Here is a 14,021-nt window from a genome sequence, read left to right as displayed (position 1 = left end):
GCAACACGAAGTAATGGACTCATAATGGTTAATCACAACAATGAAAGCCTTGGGGAGGAGTTCACGATCTGCGGCATGTTTTCCTCACTTTTCTTAGGCCCCTTTCTCAGGCTATATAATCAAAAGTATAACACAACAGTTCTGCATGAAGGCCATGAGAAAACGCTGGCAAATAAGCAACTTATCGATATGTTTCCTGAACAGCTCTTAGGGAATTGACCAGCAGCTGCTCATATTTTTTCATACACGAAGGAAAGTGGAGGGATGATGGTGGCCAGTTTGGTGGAGTAGTGACTGTGTAAACTCTTACAGAAAATTGGTAGCAGTGAATTTCACTAAGCTGTCCCCACACCGACGGAGAACAACAACATTATTATTTAAAGCAATAAGATGGAAGCATTGCAAGCAGAACTCCATGCCGAAACCTCAAATTATCTGGAAATATCAAGAGGGACGGACCACTGAGTTTCTCCAAAACTTCTCCATGGTCCATGTCAGAAGCAAGGTTGGCCACCGCCACAGAGCACGAATGACGAATACATAGTGGTGATCACGAATTAACTGATACGCCTTAGGGAAGTGAAGCTGTTGAGGGATTATTTTGTACTTCCCTCGGATGGGGCGAATATAGACTTGCATTATGAAAATACTAGAAGAGCATACGACAGCTTGTAGATAATACAGAATGAGCGTTAACTCTGGAGCGCAAATGCTGAAGAAAACTGGAGAGGGGGATACATGTAGATTAGGAGACCTAGTGATATCCAAGTTATTGAGGATTTCTCCACATCCCTATGGAGACACACCAGAAAAATCACACAGTGAGTTGCTCCCGACACAGCAGAAGATGATCTGAATCGTTTATCGTTCCATCACTCGGACAATGGAGACCTGAAGTGGCTGGAAAAAAATTCTGTCTGGTTTCTAGAATAGGGATCCAGAATTATTTCTGACAATTATTTCTGAAATTTATCCTCAATTCTGAGGATAAATTAAATTAGAAACAGAAAAAAAAGACTAGCACGATTTAGAAGAAAATACGGAAGTGGAAACTTATAAGGTATACTCATTCTCTATTTTCCTTCTTTGTGAGCATTTTAATGCCCACTTCTGAATAAATTAAGAGGAAGGGAGTAGAAGCAAACATTATTTCTGGAAAAAAAAACTACTGTGTTTCTGAATTTATGCATGAAGAGAAAAAAATCAGCTGAAACGTTTTTCTATTCCCGTCTAGGGAGTAGGCGAGGCCGTTTTAGCCCTATCTAACTTTTGGAGACTGAGTGGGCAGTCCAATCTCTACTGATACCCAATCAGAGATAGCTGGCCCAAGGCTATCACTAATTAAGCAGCATGCAGTGAAGAGAGACGGCTCAACAAGTGCCGCCATCTCGTGGTCCCTAACCCTGACACAATATATTTAATGTCTGAAATAGTGTGGGTTCTACGGTTTTCTTGAGTTTGCAGGAAACCTGAGTTTGGGAGAAAACACCAACTTGCACGTGCCAGAGATACCCAATCAGAGATAGCTGGCCCAAGGCTATCACTAATTAAGCAGCATGCAGTGAAGAGAGACGGCTCAACAAGTGCCGCCATCTCGTGGTCCCTAACCCTGACACAATATATTTAATGTCTGAAATAGTGTGGGTTCTACGGTTTTCTTGAGTTTGCAGGAAACCTGAGTTTGGGAGAAAACACCAACTTGCACGTGCCAGAGATCGACTAACTCGGGATGATCGAAAAAAGAAAAATTTCCTCTAGTCGCCAACTAGATTCGGAACATCAAGTCTTCCTTCGTGCAGTCAAGCGCCGTGGAGCGCAAACGCTACATCCACTGAGCTACACAGGCTCTCATGAAGAGAAAAATGTGTGATTATTTGAAAAAATATTTCATGGCTTAATTTTCAGAGCTTTGCTTTGATGATGTTACGTATTAGGGCTTCGCCATGCCTAAAATAACAAGCAGTTTCTAATTTTATTTTCATTATCGTTTCCCTAAGATTCAAGATCACTTTTACATTGGAAACAATATCAAGTTCTTTGGGAATATGCCTTGAAGCCCTGTGTAGCTCAGTGGATGTGGCGTTTGCACACCACGGCGTTTGGTGGCACGAGTGAAGACTTTATTTCGAGTCTAGTCGGCGACTAGAGGAAATTTTTCTAAGCCTTTTTTCGACCAGTTCCCGAGTTAGTCGATCTCTGACACGGGAAAGTGGGTTTTATCTCCCAGAAACTCGGGTTTTTCGTCCCGTAAACTCAAGAAAATCGACCGTAGAACCCATACTATTTTCAGACATTAAATATGTTGTGTTAGGGACTACGAGATGGCGGCACTTGTTGAGCCATTCTCTTCACTGCGTGCCGCTTAATTAGTGATAGCCTTGGGCCAGATATCTCTGATTGGGTACTAGTGGAGGTTGAACTGCCCACTCAGTCTCCACAGTTAGATAGGGCTAAATGGCCTCGCCTACTCGCTATACGGGAATAAAAAGGCGTTAGCGGATTTTTTGGGGGGAGGGGGGGATATGCCAAACTGTAATCTCTCTCCTAAAATAAAACGTATTTAATTGATACTTCGAGTAATCAGTCAAGTTTATTTTCCATGTCTCTGTAGAGGTTTTGCACTTTTTCAAACTTGCATATCATCGTCAAGGGTTGTCCGGAAAACATTCTTTCTTCGTTCCCGTGTAATCACGATGCTAACTTGTATTGCAATGAAGTTGGCATGTATATGTGGCAGGAAACTGACATCACATCCGGAGCAGTTGTATCTCAGCCCTAGTATTTTGTCTTAGAAGCAACATATTAGCACTCAGCAAATTTGGTAAGTGTTATATGAATTACTGTAATACAAGAGTGGCCAACCTAAGGTCCGTAGGGTATGAAGTGGTCTCTAAGTGCATAAAATGATAAAAGACAAGCACAGTGTGAAACTGAAAATAAAGAACAGATTAAATTGAATGACTAATGAATATTAACATAAATTTGAAAAATGAACCCCTCTGTTATTTTTGACATTTTGACTATGCTTCACAATAAAATATTAACAATCAAATCGATTTGAACAGGAAAAAATATGACATTTAAGTCATTCTGGTTTCAATTAATAACCTATGGAGAAATCCAAAATCACCAGCAAATACGTTCTGTGCATGGATTGGCAAGTCTGTTTTATTTCAGCACAGGCAGAAACTGCTATTCATTTATATATCTCTTACGGCAGTAAATTAACTTGACATTCTTCTGAAAGCAAAATATCACAGAAGTGAGCCTTAAAATATCTGTATACATAACATGTACGAAGTATGAAACCACTGTAGATAATACTAGATAACGCACTTTATAAACAAAGCAAAGATCATTATTTATCACGCCGCCAAAGTAACTCAGGCTATGAGGTGTTCTGATAGCATATATTATCATTGTCAGTATTGAAGAGGGAAGAAAAATAAAATAAATAAAAAAAAAACTGTGCTTCAAGGAAGAAAACCAAATTGTAAAGTCTACAAATGCTCCTAACAATCTTTTCATGTAAAGATTGGTTATTTAGATACATTACGAAGGCACCCGAAAGCAGACACCATTCTGATTCTTATTATGAAACTAAAATTTCTATAAATCGGCACCTACGCATTATGAACTTGAGCTGTCTTTTTTTCGTAATTAATCTCAGCATGCGGACTGCTATACTATAAGACACGATCCCAGGTGGGAATAGTATACCAGCTTTGGCTAAAACTCTGCCATCAGAAATTTGTCAAACAATCCGAAATTCCGAATTCATGACACGATTGGATGGATACATTACCCATTAGCATACATTATCCCTACCTCAATCTGTCAACAAGTCCACTGATTGAGGGATTGCGGGGGGAGGGTATGTTTATACCACGTTAAAAAGAAAAAAAAACTCATAGCGCATAGTTTTAAGCGAATGTCATAAAGGAGATTTTTTTGTAAATCTAATCTTGATTTTGTTTTTAATTATTGACAATTTAATTCATTTAATTTCTAAGAAAACCGATATGCTAACACGAGGTTATATAATAAAACGTCGACTGATGCTAGAAGAGAACAAGCAAAGAATAAAACCTTGTTATTTTGATGTTTGATCACGTTTTTAATTTATTTAATTTTAATGAAAATAACTAACTAATAGCATCAAGAAATAAATATATTTACTTCAAGTTACGCAAAACATCGGATAACGTTGAAAAGTAACAAATTGAACTTTGGAAGAAAATTGTTCTACCTCGAAAATGAACGTGATATTTTGCAATAATGTTTGAGCGTAGAACAATCACCTCCAAAAGAATGGCATCAATAAAATAAAAGATAATAATAATTACGTTCATAGGACACGAATAAAATCACAGGATAGCTGCGATATATATATAATTGATGATAATTAATAAAATATATGATTGGTACACTTCGGTAAACTACGTAGCTTGTACTTTCATAATTAATAGAATGCAAATTTTAACCGGTTATCTATTCAAATCAACACGAATTACTTACTTTTGAAAAATAACTAAATTCCTTATTAAAGGCAACCAGAAACAAGGAATAAAAATAAATTAAAGAATAATATCCAGAACAGTTTTAATTCAGAATGGTAGAAGAAGGCAAGAGTAACACCACTAAATATCTCGATTCCTTTTAAATATGTGCAATGCAATGGAAAACTAGTAACGGGATTTGCGTACTTATAGAAATTGCTAACAATGAATTAAATTTTGAACATTGAGCACAGTAAATATTCAAAATTGTAATCAAAGCAATTCAAAGTGAATAATTTTAACTTGGAATATATATATATATATATATATATATATATATACTTAATAATTTAATTACTGTTTCTGATAAATTAATATTCTCTTTAATAATAATAACATGTTGGTTACTCATATACTTTTGCATTTCTTTCTTCTATGCTCAATAATTCATCCAAATTTATAATAACTATTAATTATATTTCAATAACAATTAATAAACGAGACTGAATTTACTAATATTGTGAAGTGTAAAAAAATAATATTTTTTTTAAATTTTAGGTTAACTTCTCTTGGTTCTGGAATCCCGAGAGTCAAACAGTCGGCTGTTTATCAAGCACTTCAAGAAGAAGAAAGAGAAAAAGGTAAAGTAGCCACATTGCGTTACTCATACTCTAACAGGAATATCCAAGAGACGAAGGTTTTTTTTTTTTTTTTTCGAAATACACACACACATACTATCCACCAATAATTGTCCGGACACCTTAGCAATTTACAATTGATACAATTAGCTTTGATCACCTCTTTCACCCTTTGAAGACGGCTTTCTACCAATGTGCGGCAGACACGAAGTGGAATTTGTCTCTATTCCTCCATCAAAGCAGCACTGAGTTCATCACAGATCAAGGACGTGCTGTTCTGGACCTCAGTCGCTGCTCCAATTCGTCCATCAGTGTTCGATGGGGTTGAAGTCAGTACTCTGCGCAAGCCAGGACAGTCATTTAACACCCATCTCTTCATACCATTCCATAACAGTTGAAGCTTTGTGGCATTGGGCATTGTTTTAATAGTAACACGGGTCCGTTCCATAAAAACTCCACAGTGCAGGTAGCGCCTGATTATCCAGAATATCAGCTGAGCTGCCTTCATGGAACCACGGATAATGACCAGTGTTCCCACTCCAAACTAGCTGAATGCACCACACGCCATTACTTCTCCACCACTAAACATTACTGTGGGTACAACTCACTGTGGTAACAAGCGTTCACCAGGCTGCCTCCACATTAATATCACATTAAAAGGAAAGCGCACGAGAAAGTTTTAAAACGAATTAGAATTCAGCAGCTTTCAGAGGTGAGCTATAGCCAACAATACTCAAATATTATTCAAAAAAAAATATGAAAGAACTTGAAAAGAAAAACCAGACCTTGGAGATTTAGTGGAAGATTTGAGGAAAACATTGACCGATTCGGGAAGAGGAGTAAGTTGTGACTTTGTCTGCGAAAAAAGGAAAATCAGAACTCCATGAGAGACTCAGGAAGTTAAGGAAGTAGTCAAGGAAAAGAAGAAAGCGTATCCAAAAGAAAATCTGTTCGAAACTCTACCTTTATATTGTTTAAATGGGATATACAGTATAACGTGCAATAAATAGTCTATATTTGAGTTGTAAGGTAGCAGTTAGAATTGAAAGACGTACAGAAAGACCATCTGACATTAGATTAGGTGTGGGACATACATTACCTCCACTTCATTATCTATATGGGCCACATTATGAATGAAAGTAGAATTAAAACTGATATCAAAATTGGAGATATGAATCTCAGCTCTTTACTTTGTGATGTTATACTCCTAAATAAATCTAGAACAAGTCTGCAGATTTCTTAACTAAATTGAATAAATGCTATAATAAATGTGGTATGAAAATCAGCAAAAAAAAGACAAAAAATGAAACTATAAGCAGAAACATTGAAAATATTAATTACAACCTGAATGAAGAATTGCTATCTTTTGTGAAGATATTTAAATTTAAATTTAAATATCTTCACTAATATTTATATCCAAACTGCTATCTTTAGTGAAGATAGCATAAATATGGAAACAGAAAACAGGATTAGCAAAGGTGGTATGGTAATAGTCAACTGAATAAATTCATATAGGATAAGAGAAATTAGTTAAAACACTATATATATAAGAGAGTGTTCAAACCTACTTTGACTTAAACTGCAAGCTGGATAAAAAATAAATCATTAAAAAAATAGATCAAAGACGGGAGAGCTTAGATAGGAGAGTTCTGAGAAAGATTAATGGAGTGAACACATAGCATCAATGGCAGTATAATTAAAAATGGGGATATTAGGAAAGAACTTGACACTGTTAGCATTGAGAAGTGTGTGTGTGTGTGTGTGAGAGAGAGAGAGAGAGAGAGAGAGAGAGAAAGAGAAAGAGAGCAGAGAATCTCGGTGATATGGTCACTTAAACAGAATGGAAGAGGAAAGGTTACCAAAAATACCCCAAGGAGACCAAGATCTAGCTAGCTTCATACAGCGAGAAGTGCCATAGAAGACCGAAATGTAAGATCTCATGATATTCGAGTCATGATGGATAACAGATTAATTTGGAGGAAAATTGCTGATATGAAGTTAGTAACGATGTAACTTTTTACTGTATCATGATACCCTGTTCACTCCCAGAGGATATATATCAGAACTTTGATGACGATGATTAGTTAAGTCATTCATTCATTGATTTCGTATGATGATTCAACGACCGCGAGTCCCTTTTACGGGGAGGTAAGGCACCACCTCAATCCCTCCTTATTTTAATCCGGGTTCGGGACCGGCATAGCTGACAATTCAGACTTATGGCTGGAGGGATTGTCTTAAGTATTCCTGACTGTATCGGTGTGTGTTCACAGGACCGGTTTGCCTGCTTGGGGGATGAAAAACCCCAGATAAACTGGGGGAAAAACCCTGCTGTCTACGCCCAAGACCGGCTAACTTGGTTATGGTTGAGGAAGATCCTTAAGCTCCTCACGTCGTCGACGGGAATCGAGCCTAGAACACTCCTTCCCCAGGCATATGGTTGCGAAGCGCATAGCCACTAGGCTAACCGATCAGAAGTTAATTAATTATATCCTTATACGAATCATACGCTGTAAACCCCCTACCTTTCAAAAATGCGTTATTCTTGTTGATATAAAGAGATAAACAAAGCCTTTATGTTTTGGAGCCCACTTGAATCAAATGTTGTAGTTAAAATATAAGTTCTGATCCAAGGGTGCTCCATAACATAACAGCTTTGCTTATCTCTTTATATTAAATATTACAAAGGATGCAACATGAACCATAAGTGTTCAGAGACAATATAAAGCACTCTTCTTATTTTTCTGTTGCCCCTCATTCCCGCACAGCATCCTTGGTCTTATTGCTTTCAAACTGATGATGAGTTAGTTGGTCACATACGGAGTAGAAACGGATTTTCTGTGGGAAACTCATTTTTCATTCCCCAAAACAGGCAAACAAACCGACCAGAAGATTCTATACAGGTAATTACCAGCACAATACACCCGCCTCATAAATAACCTTAGATGCTTCGGACGTAATCCAACACAACTCTTATGGCTATTCTATAAAATCTCTTTATCTTTACAGGAAAATGAATAGTGTCACTTAAGCATTCTACTTCCCCATCTCTATTTCACTCACCGATTTCCAGTCCTAATAAAGATGCCAGTATCCCTTACACTTGTAGAACCAAAATAGCTGAAACTGAGCAGTAACTAGCTGTACTTGTAATCAATTGCCGGATTTAGAATTCTGAAAACAGTTGAGGCTTTTTTATTCAAATAAAAATACAACATATTTCTTTAACAATATTTTATCATATAATATTTATTTACATAGATTTAATTTCTTCTGACATGATCAAAGCTTGCATGTTACAGATATAGATGTGCACGTATGTTGGAATGGAGTTCTCTCGATTTACTGTGAAAAACACTAAACCCGGCCCCCTAGATTTCAGGGAACTAGCACTGGTTCCCCCGATACATCCGGTTGTGACCAGCAAAGATACTTAAAAAGACAAGAGTTTAAAAAAAAAAAAAAAAAACATTAAATACATTCACCACATACATCACATACACCCTGTGGTGTATGTGATGTATGTAGTGTTGACAAATCCTGGAAAAAAAAACTCAACCTTTGTTTCCTCCGCCAATATCACAATGCATACTAATCATAAGCGTTGCTATTTCTATTCTACAATATAATATAATCCAACTGATTTGGAGGCTCTAAGCATGTAATTCCGCTCATCTAAAATAATAATAATAATAAATGTTACAATCTATCTTTGAATTATTTAGATGCGGATCTATTTACGGGGAAGAGAAAATTAAGTGCATTAATGAATTCTGTTATTTTCACTAAAATTTATTATAGAATTTAATTTCGGTTGAGAACATTGTTAATAGTGGTAATTGTGAGAATAGTGTTGAGAATGAAAGTGCACTAAACATTAAGGTTTAGTATTTTTAGCAACCACACGCAATCACCGAGTTGTTGAATACACGTAGTTAAGTAAAATGTATTTAAAAGAAATCTGTTAAAGCATTACAAAATCATTATTCATTCACTGATCCATCCATTCATCGATGCATATTTCTTTTTAGAGCGTTCAAGCTCTTCTCCAGGCCCTCAGAGACTTGGAACTGCAAGGTAAGGTATTCTCGATAATAGTAGGTAATTTTTATAAAATGTTCCATTAAAAATTATACGAATTTATAATCACAGTCAAATTTCTGCTGCTGATTCTTCCCCCTTGCATTGTGGATTTTTAGTCTGGTTCGGATAAAAGTGCTATTATTGTGCTTTAATAATGTCATGACTTGTTATCGTCGCTGGAAATGAAAACATTCTAAAGTTTCTCTTTCACGCACGCTGCTTAATCAATTGCTGTGACTAGAAGTTAACATGTCTTTTTCCATAGTGATAACTGCGATAGTACTGCCAAAATGCAAGCTTGCAGGTTAAACACGTGGCGTTCTCGTTCCAAAAATAATAACGCACTCAGAGTTAAATACAACGGGCGGGAACTTCCTCGTAGCTGTACTTAGTTTTCCGTCATCTCAACGGGAGTGCAAACTAAACGCAGTGTACGACAAAATGCGGAGTCATACTTTGTATAGCGCCATTATGCGGATATAAGAAGTTATTTTAAAGGTTCATCTCCAATCGTAATGTTCTTCGCAGAATTTACATATCGGACATTAACTAGCTTTAATTTTTATTTCTAAAGCAGACCATTTTGAATTTGGTTTCATATACAGCGGTCCCGAAGACTATCACTAGACTACACGGGGTTTTTCTGTTTGGATTTTAAGTTACTTTTTACGTGACCCCCCCTCCCCTGGTTAGGGATTAAACAGTCTGGAAATTTCCCTGCCCTGTAAACCAAATACGGAACATTTTTTAATCCGCCTCAATTCTCCAATAAGCGAAGTAGTGACCTCCCACAAGACGGTGAAATTTATCTAAATTAATAAAATTAACTTCATTAAGTATAGTATGTGTAAATTAGCTTTTAGATTTTTTTTTCTTGAATAAAATATTTTTTACAGCACTGCAGCAATGTCACGAGAACGACAACATGGTGGTGACAGGGTTTTACATCGGAAAATCAGTATTATTATGGCTGTTCTTTTCAATACAATAAACCAGGCACACCAGCCAGAGAACACACGCAACTGACAGACAATATACTTCCCATTTTAAGTCTTGGACGTGTTTCGGCCATAATTCCATCCAACTCTGTACTTCAAATCCAATTATATATTTTTAATTCAATAATAATATATCTCGTCCTCTTAAAAATTTAGAAAAATAAACTCGTTCCCGAGCCGAATAAGCACAAAAAGTCTGAGCCCATCATTAGCCGTAATTTGAGCGCTATTGCCATAAATTAGAACACTTTTCTAAAAGTAAGATATGAATTTTGATATTCCGTGAAAGGTGGGAGTATACTACAGCATACTCGTAATTGCTTGAAATCTCAAAAAGTGCTGATGTATGACGAGATACTCCTAAATAAATAAATATAAGTACAGTGGTGCCTCGTAGTTCGTATTTAATTGGTTCTAGAAACCCGTTCGAACTATGAATCGTTCGAAGTTCGAATCAAGATTTTACATAAGAAATAATGGAAAGCGAAATAATCAGTTCCTATATCCAAAAAATTTCAATAATTTTTATTTTTATTTTATCTATTTTAGGTTTTTCAATGTTAATAACTTAGAAAAAATTAAACAAAATAATCTTATATTTATTTTATTAATTTTAATTATTACAACATAAAAATAACAGTGAAGAATATTTTTTTAATATAAAAATCACAAAGACGAAAATAATGCTCCCGTTGTCAAGCGTCTTCTTTCTGCTTCTTAGCTGGAGTTGAGAATGCTGATTCACGTTCGCTTTGTTCTGCAGAGAAGAATCTATCTAATGTTGTTTGGCGTTGACGATTTTCTTTGATATTTTTAAAATAACTCATCACGTTGTAATCGAATAAGTTGATATACCTGGTCACTACTGTCTTATTAGGATCCCATTTTTCCACAATAGCTTGTGTTTCTAACCCAAACAGAGAACAATTCTTGAAGGTCGGCATTGGAAATGCATCCTTTGGCGTCCTCCTCTTCCATAAAAATTTATTTTTCCACTTCTTTTTGTTGTTGCTCGTGAAGATATTGAAGTTCTTCTGTGCTGAGATCGGTTTTATGATCATCTATTAACTCCTTTACATCCTCATCACTCACCTCTAATCCCATAGCTTTACTCAAAGACACAATTTCATTTACAACAGACTCTTCTTCACAGCTTACTACTTCACTGACTGAAATACAATCTGGCCAGAGTTTTTTCCAAGCAGAAATCATTGTTTTTATAGAAACTTCTTTCTATGCCTTATCGACGATCCTTAAGCAATGAAGACTGTTGTTGTTCCAAAATTCTTTAAGAGTCAGTTCTGTGGCATTGGTTACTTCAAAGCACTTTTGAAATATAACAACTGTATATTAAGGCTGTTTTTTTAAGTTTGAAATCACTTGCTGGTCCATGGGTTGTATGATAGAAGTGGTATTAAGCGGCAAAAAATTTATCTTGATGAAACTGAATTCACCAACTAAATCCTCCTCTAAATTTGGGGATGAGCAGGAGCATTGTCCATCACTAGAAGAACTTTTAATGGTAGATTTTTTTCAGTAAGATAAGATTTTACAGTAGGAGCAAATTCTTGATAAATCCACTCAGTGAAAAACTCTCTGGTAACCCACGCTTTCGTGTTGGGCCTCCACATAACACCGAATTTGCTCTTTATGACATTGTTCTTTTTAAAAGCGCGTAGATTTTCAGAATGGTAAACAAGCAAAGGCTTTATCTTACAGTCACCACTAGCATTACCACAAAGCAGCAAAGTAATTCTATCTTTCATAAGTTTATATCCCGGTGCCGTCTTTTCTTCTTTTGTGATATAGGCTCTTTTGGGCATTTTTTTCCACAAAATACCTGTTTCATCGCAATTAAAAACCTGTTGAGATACAAATCCCTCACTATCCACGTACTCCTTAAAGGTTTTTACGAATTTGTCCGCTCTTCTACATCGGCACTCGCAGCCTCTCCGTGCATGACAACACTATGAATCTCAGTTCGTTTTTTGAATTTATCGAACCAGCCTCTACTTCCTTTAAACTCCCCATTTTCAGTACTGGTCTCAGATGCGCGTTTCTTAAGTTCACTATGCAGATGTTTGGCTTTCTCACAAATAATTCTCTCAGTAATAACGTTACCACGTAATCGCTTCTCGTTTATCCACACTAAAAAGAGTTTTTCCATCTCTTCAACAACATGTGATCTCCTGGAGGTCAATGTTGTCACACCTATAGCCACATTTGCTGCTTCCTTATTCTTAAGAATGCTACTTATCGTTGACTTGACATTTTAAACATCGTCGCCAGATCCGTCAAACATGTACCGCTTTCGTGTTTCATGATAATTTCGTTTTTTATCTCAATTGTCGATACTACAACCTTTCTTTTAGGTTTTGTTCTTTCTACATTCTTGGATGCCATGGGCAATAAAAAAAATGCCAAAAACAGTTAAAAATTCACTACATAAACGTATCATGCAATGACTAGGCTGTGTAAAATAAGGGCCAACGCACAGCGGACTGAGACAGACACACAATGCGCAGGCACGGGGAAGTGAGTGAGGAAAATTAGTGAGGAGGAGAATGCCCAATGGCGTGCCGAACTGCCTAATGCTATATGACTCTGAGTTCCTGGACTATAGTTCGAACTTAGAAACGCCGTTCGAACTGTGAATCAAATTTCTTGCGTTCTCAAGCGTTTGAACTCTGGAACGTTCGAAGTGCGAGGCACCACTGTATATTATTAGATAAAAATATATGCATTGTTTCATTTAAAATGGGATTATATACGAAACATTTCAAAAAATTTATTCTAGAAATGTTTTTATTACTTTTACGAAATTTCAGGTAAGAGTCTTGGACTTACCAAGAATACGGAGACCAACGTTTGCCAAAGGTAGATTTATTCGAGATTTATAAAGAATAATTCTGTTTGTTTCAGTCATCACCTGAAATCAGTGTATAAGACATGCTCCATTATCGATTTCGATTCTTCATGATCTTTTGAAAGCGTTTCTAAATAATTTATTGTACTAAACATTGCTTATTAACACTGCTTTATATTTCATTATAATGCTTGCCATGCACTAACAGCGTATATATTTATAGCTATTTAAAACATATCTTTCAAGTGTAAGCAATGCTAAGTTGAAGTGTATTGTATTAAATTATTTAACATATTTTTCAATACATATTTTGGACACATCCTTTCTATGTGTCCAACATATTTTAACTTTCTTCTGTCAATATCCTTAAGAAGCCTTAGAAAACATCACTAGAACTTTAAGGCTCCTTAAGGATATTGACAGAAGAAAGTTAAAATCTTTTGGACACATAGAAAGGATGGAAGGGGGACTTCTCAGAACAGTAAAAGAAGGTAATGTTCCTGGAAAAAGAGACAGGGGTAGATCATCAATGAGATGGATGGATGGTGTGTCTGGAGTGACTGATCTTCAGAGAGTTGAGGTCGCCAGAAAAGCAAACAACAGGACTACATGGCGAAGCCTGGTGTGGCACATCACCGAGCATCGGAGTGACCATACGGCATCTGTAGATGCCCAGTGAACATAGGAGAGAACATACTTTTAATTTGTGACTTTTATACAGAAACAGAGTGAGACGTTTAATGATGCTGTTATGTTTTTTTTTTCTTTTTAATTATGAAAAAATACAAATTTCCATAAACTTCATTCTCAGTTTCTTCAGTATCATACGTAGTTCCATTTCACGCAATAAAACAGCGAGGAAATTATAACGGAAAGATATATTAGAATTCTATACCGTACGAAAGAGTTCTCAATACCTTTTTATCTGAAATGGCTG

General features: G+C 36.2%; 1 protein-coding gene across 2 annotated transcripts in view; it reads left to right on the top strand.

Annotated features, from left to right (window-relative positions):
• LOC150095905 (uncharacterized) overlaps positions 1-14,021 on the top strand; it is a 112,252-nt gene that overhangs the window by 71,336 nt on the left and 26,895 nt on the right. For both annotated transcript variants that reach the window (XM_090409440.1, XM_090409441.1), the window contains 2 exons: positions 5,058-5,140; positions 9,169-9,214. In XM_090409440.1, coding sequence (XP_090265566.1) covers positions 5,058-5,140; positions 9,169-9,214 — 129 coding nt within the window. The remainder of the gene's footprint in view (positions 1-5,057; positions 5,141-9,168; positions 9,215-14,021) is intronic.

The sequence above is a fragment of the Typopeltis vanoorti genome, chromosome 19 (assembly GCF_054136105.1).
Source record: "Typopeltis vanoorti isolate ZY-2024b chromosome 19, IOZ_Tvanoo_1.0, whole genome shotgun sequence".
NCBI lineage: Eukaryota > Metazoa > Arthropoda > Arachnida > Uropygi > Thelyphonidae > Typopeltis > Typopeltis vanoorti.
Note: the sequence above shows the minus strand (reverse complement) of the source record. Positions and strands in the feature narration are given on the sequence as shown.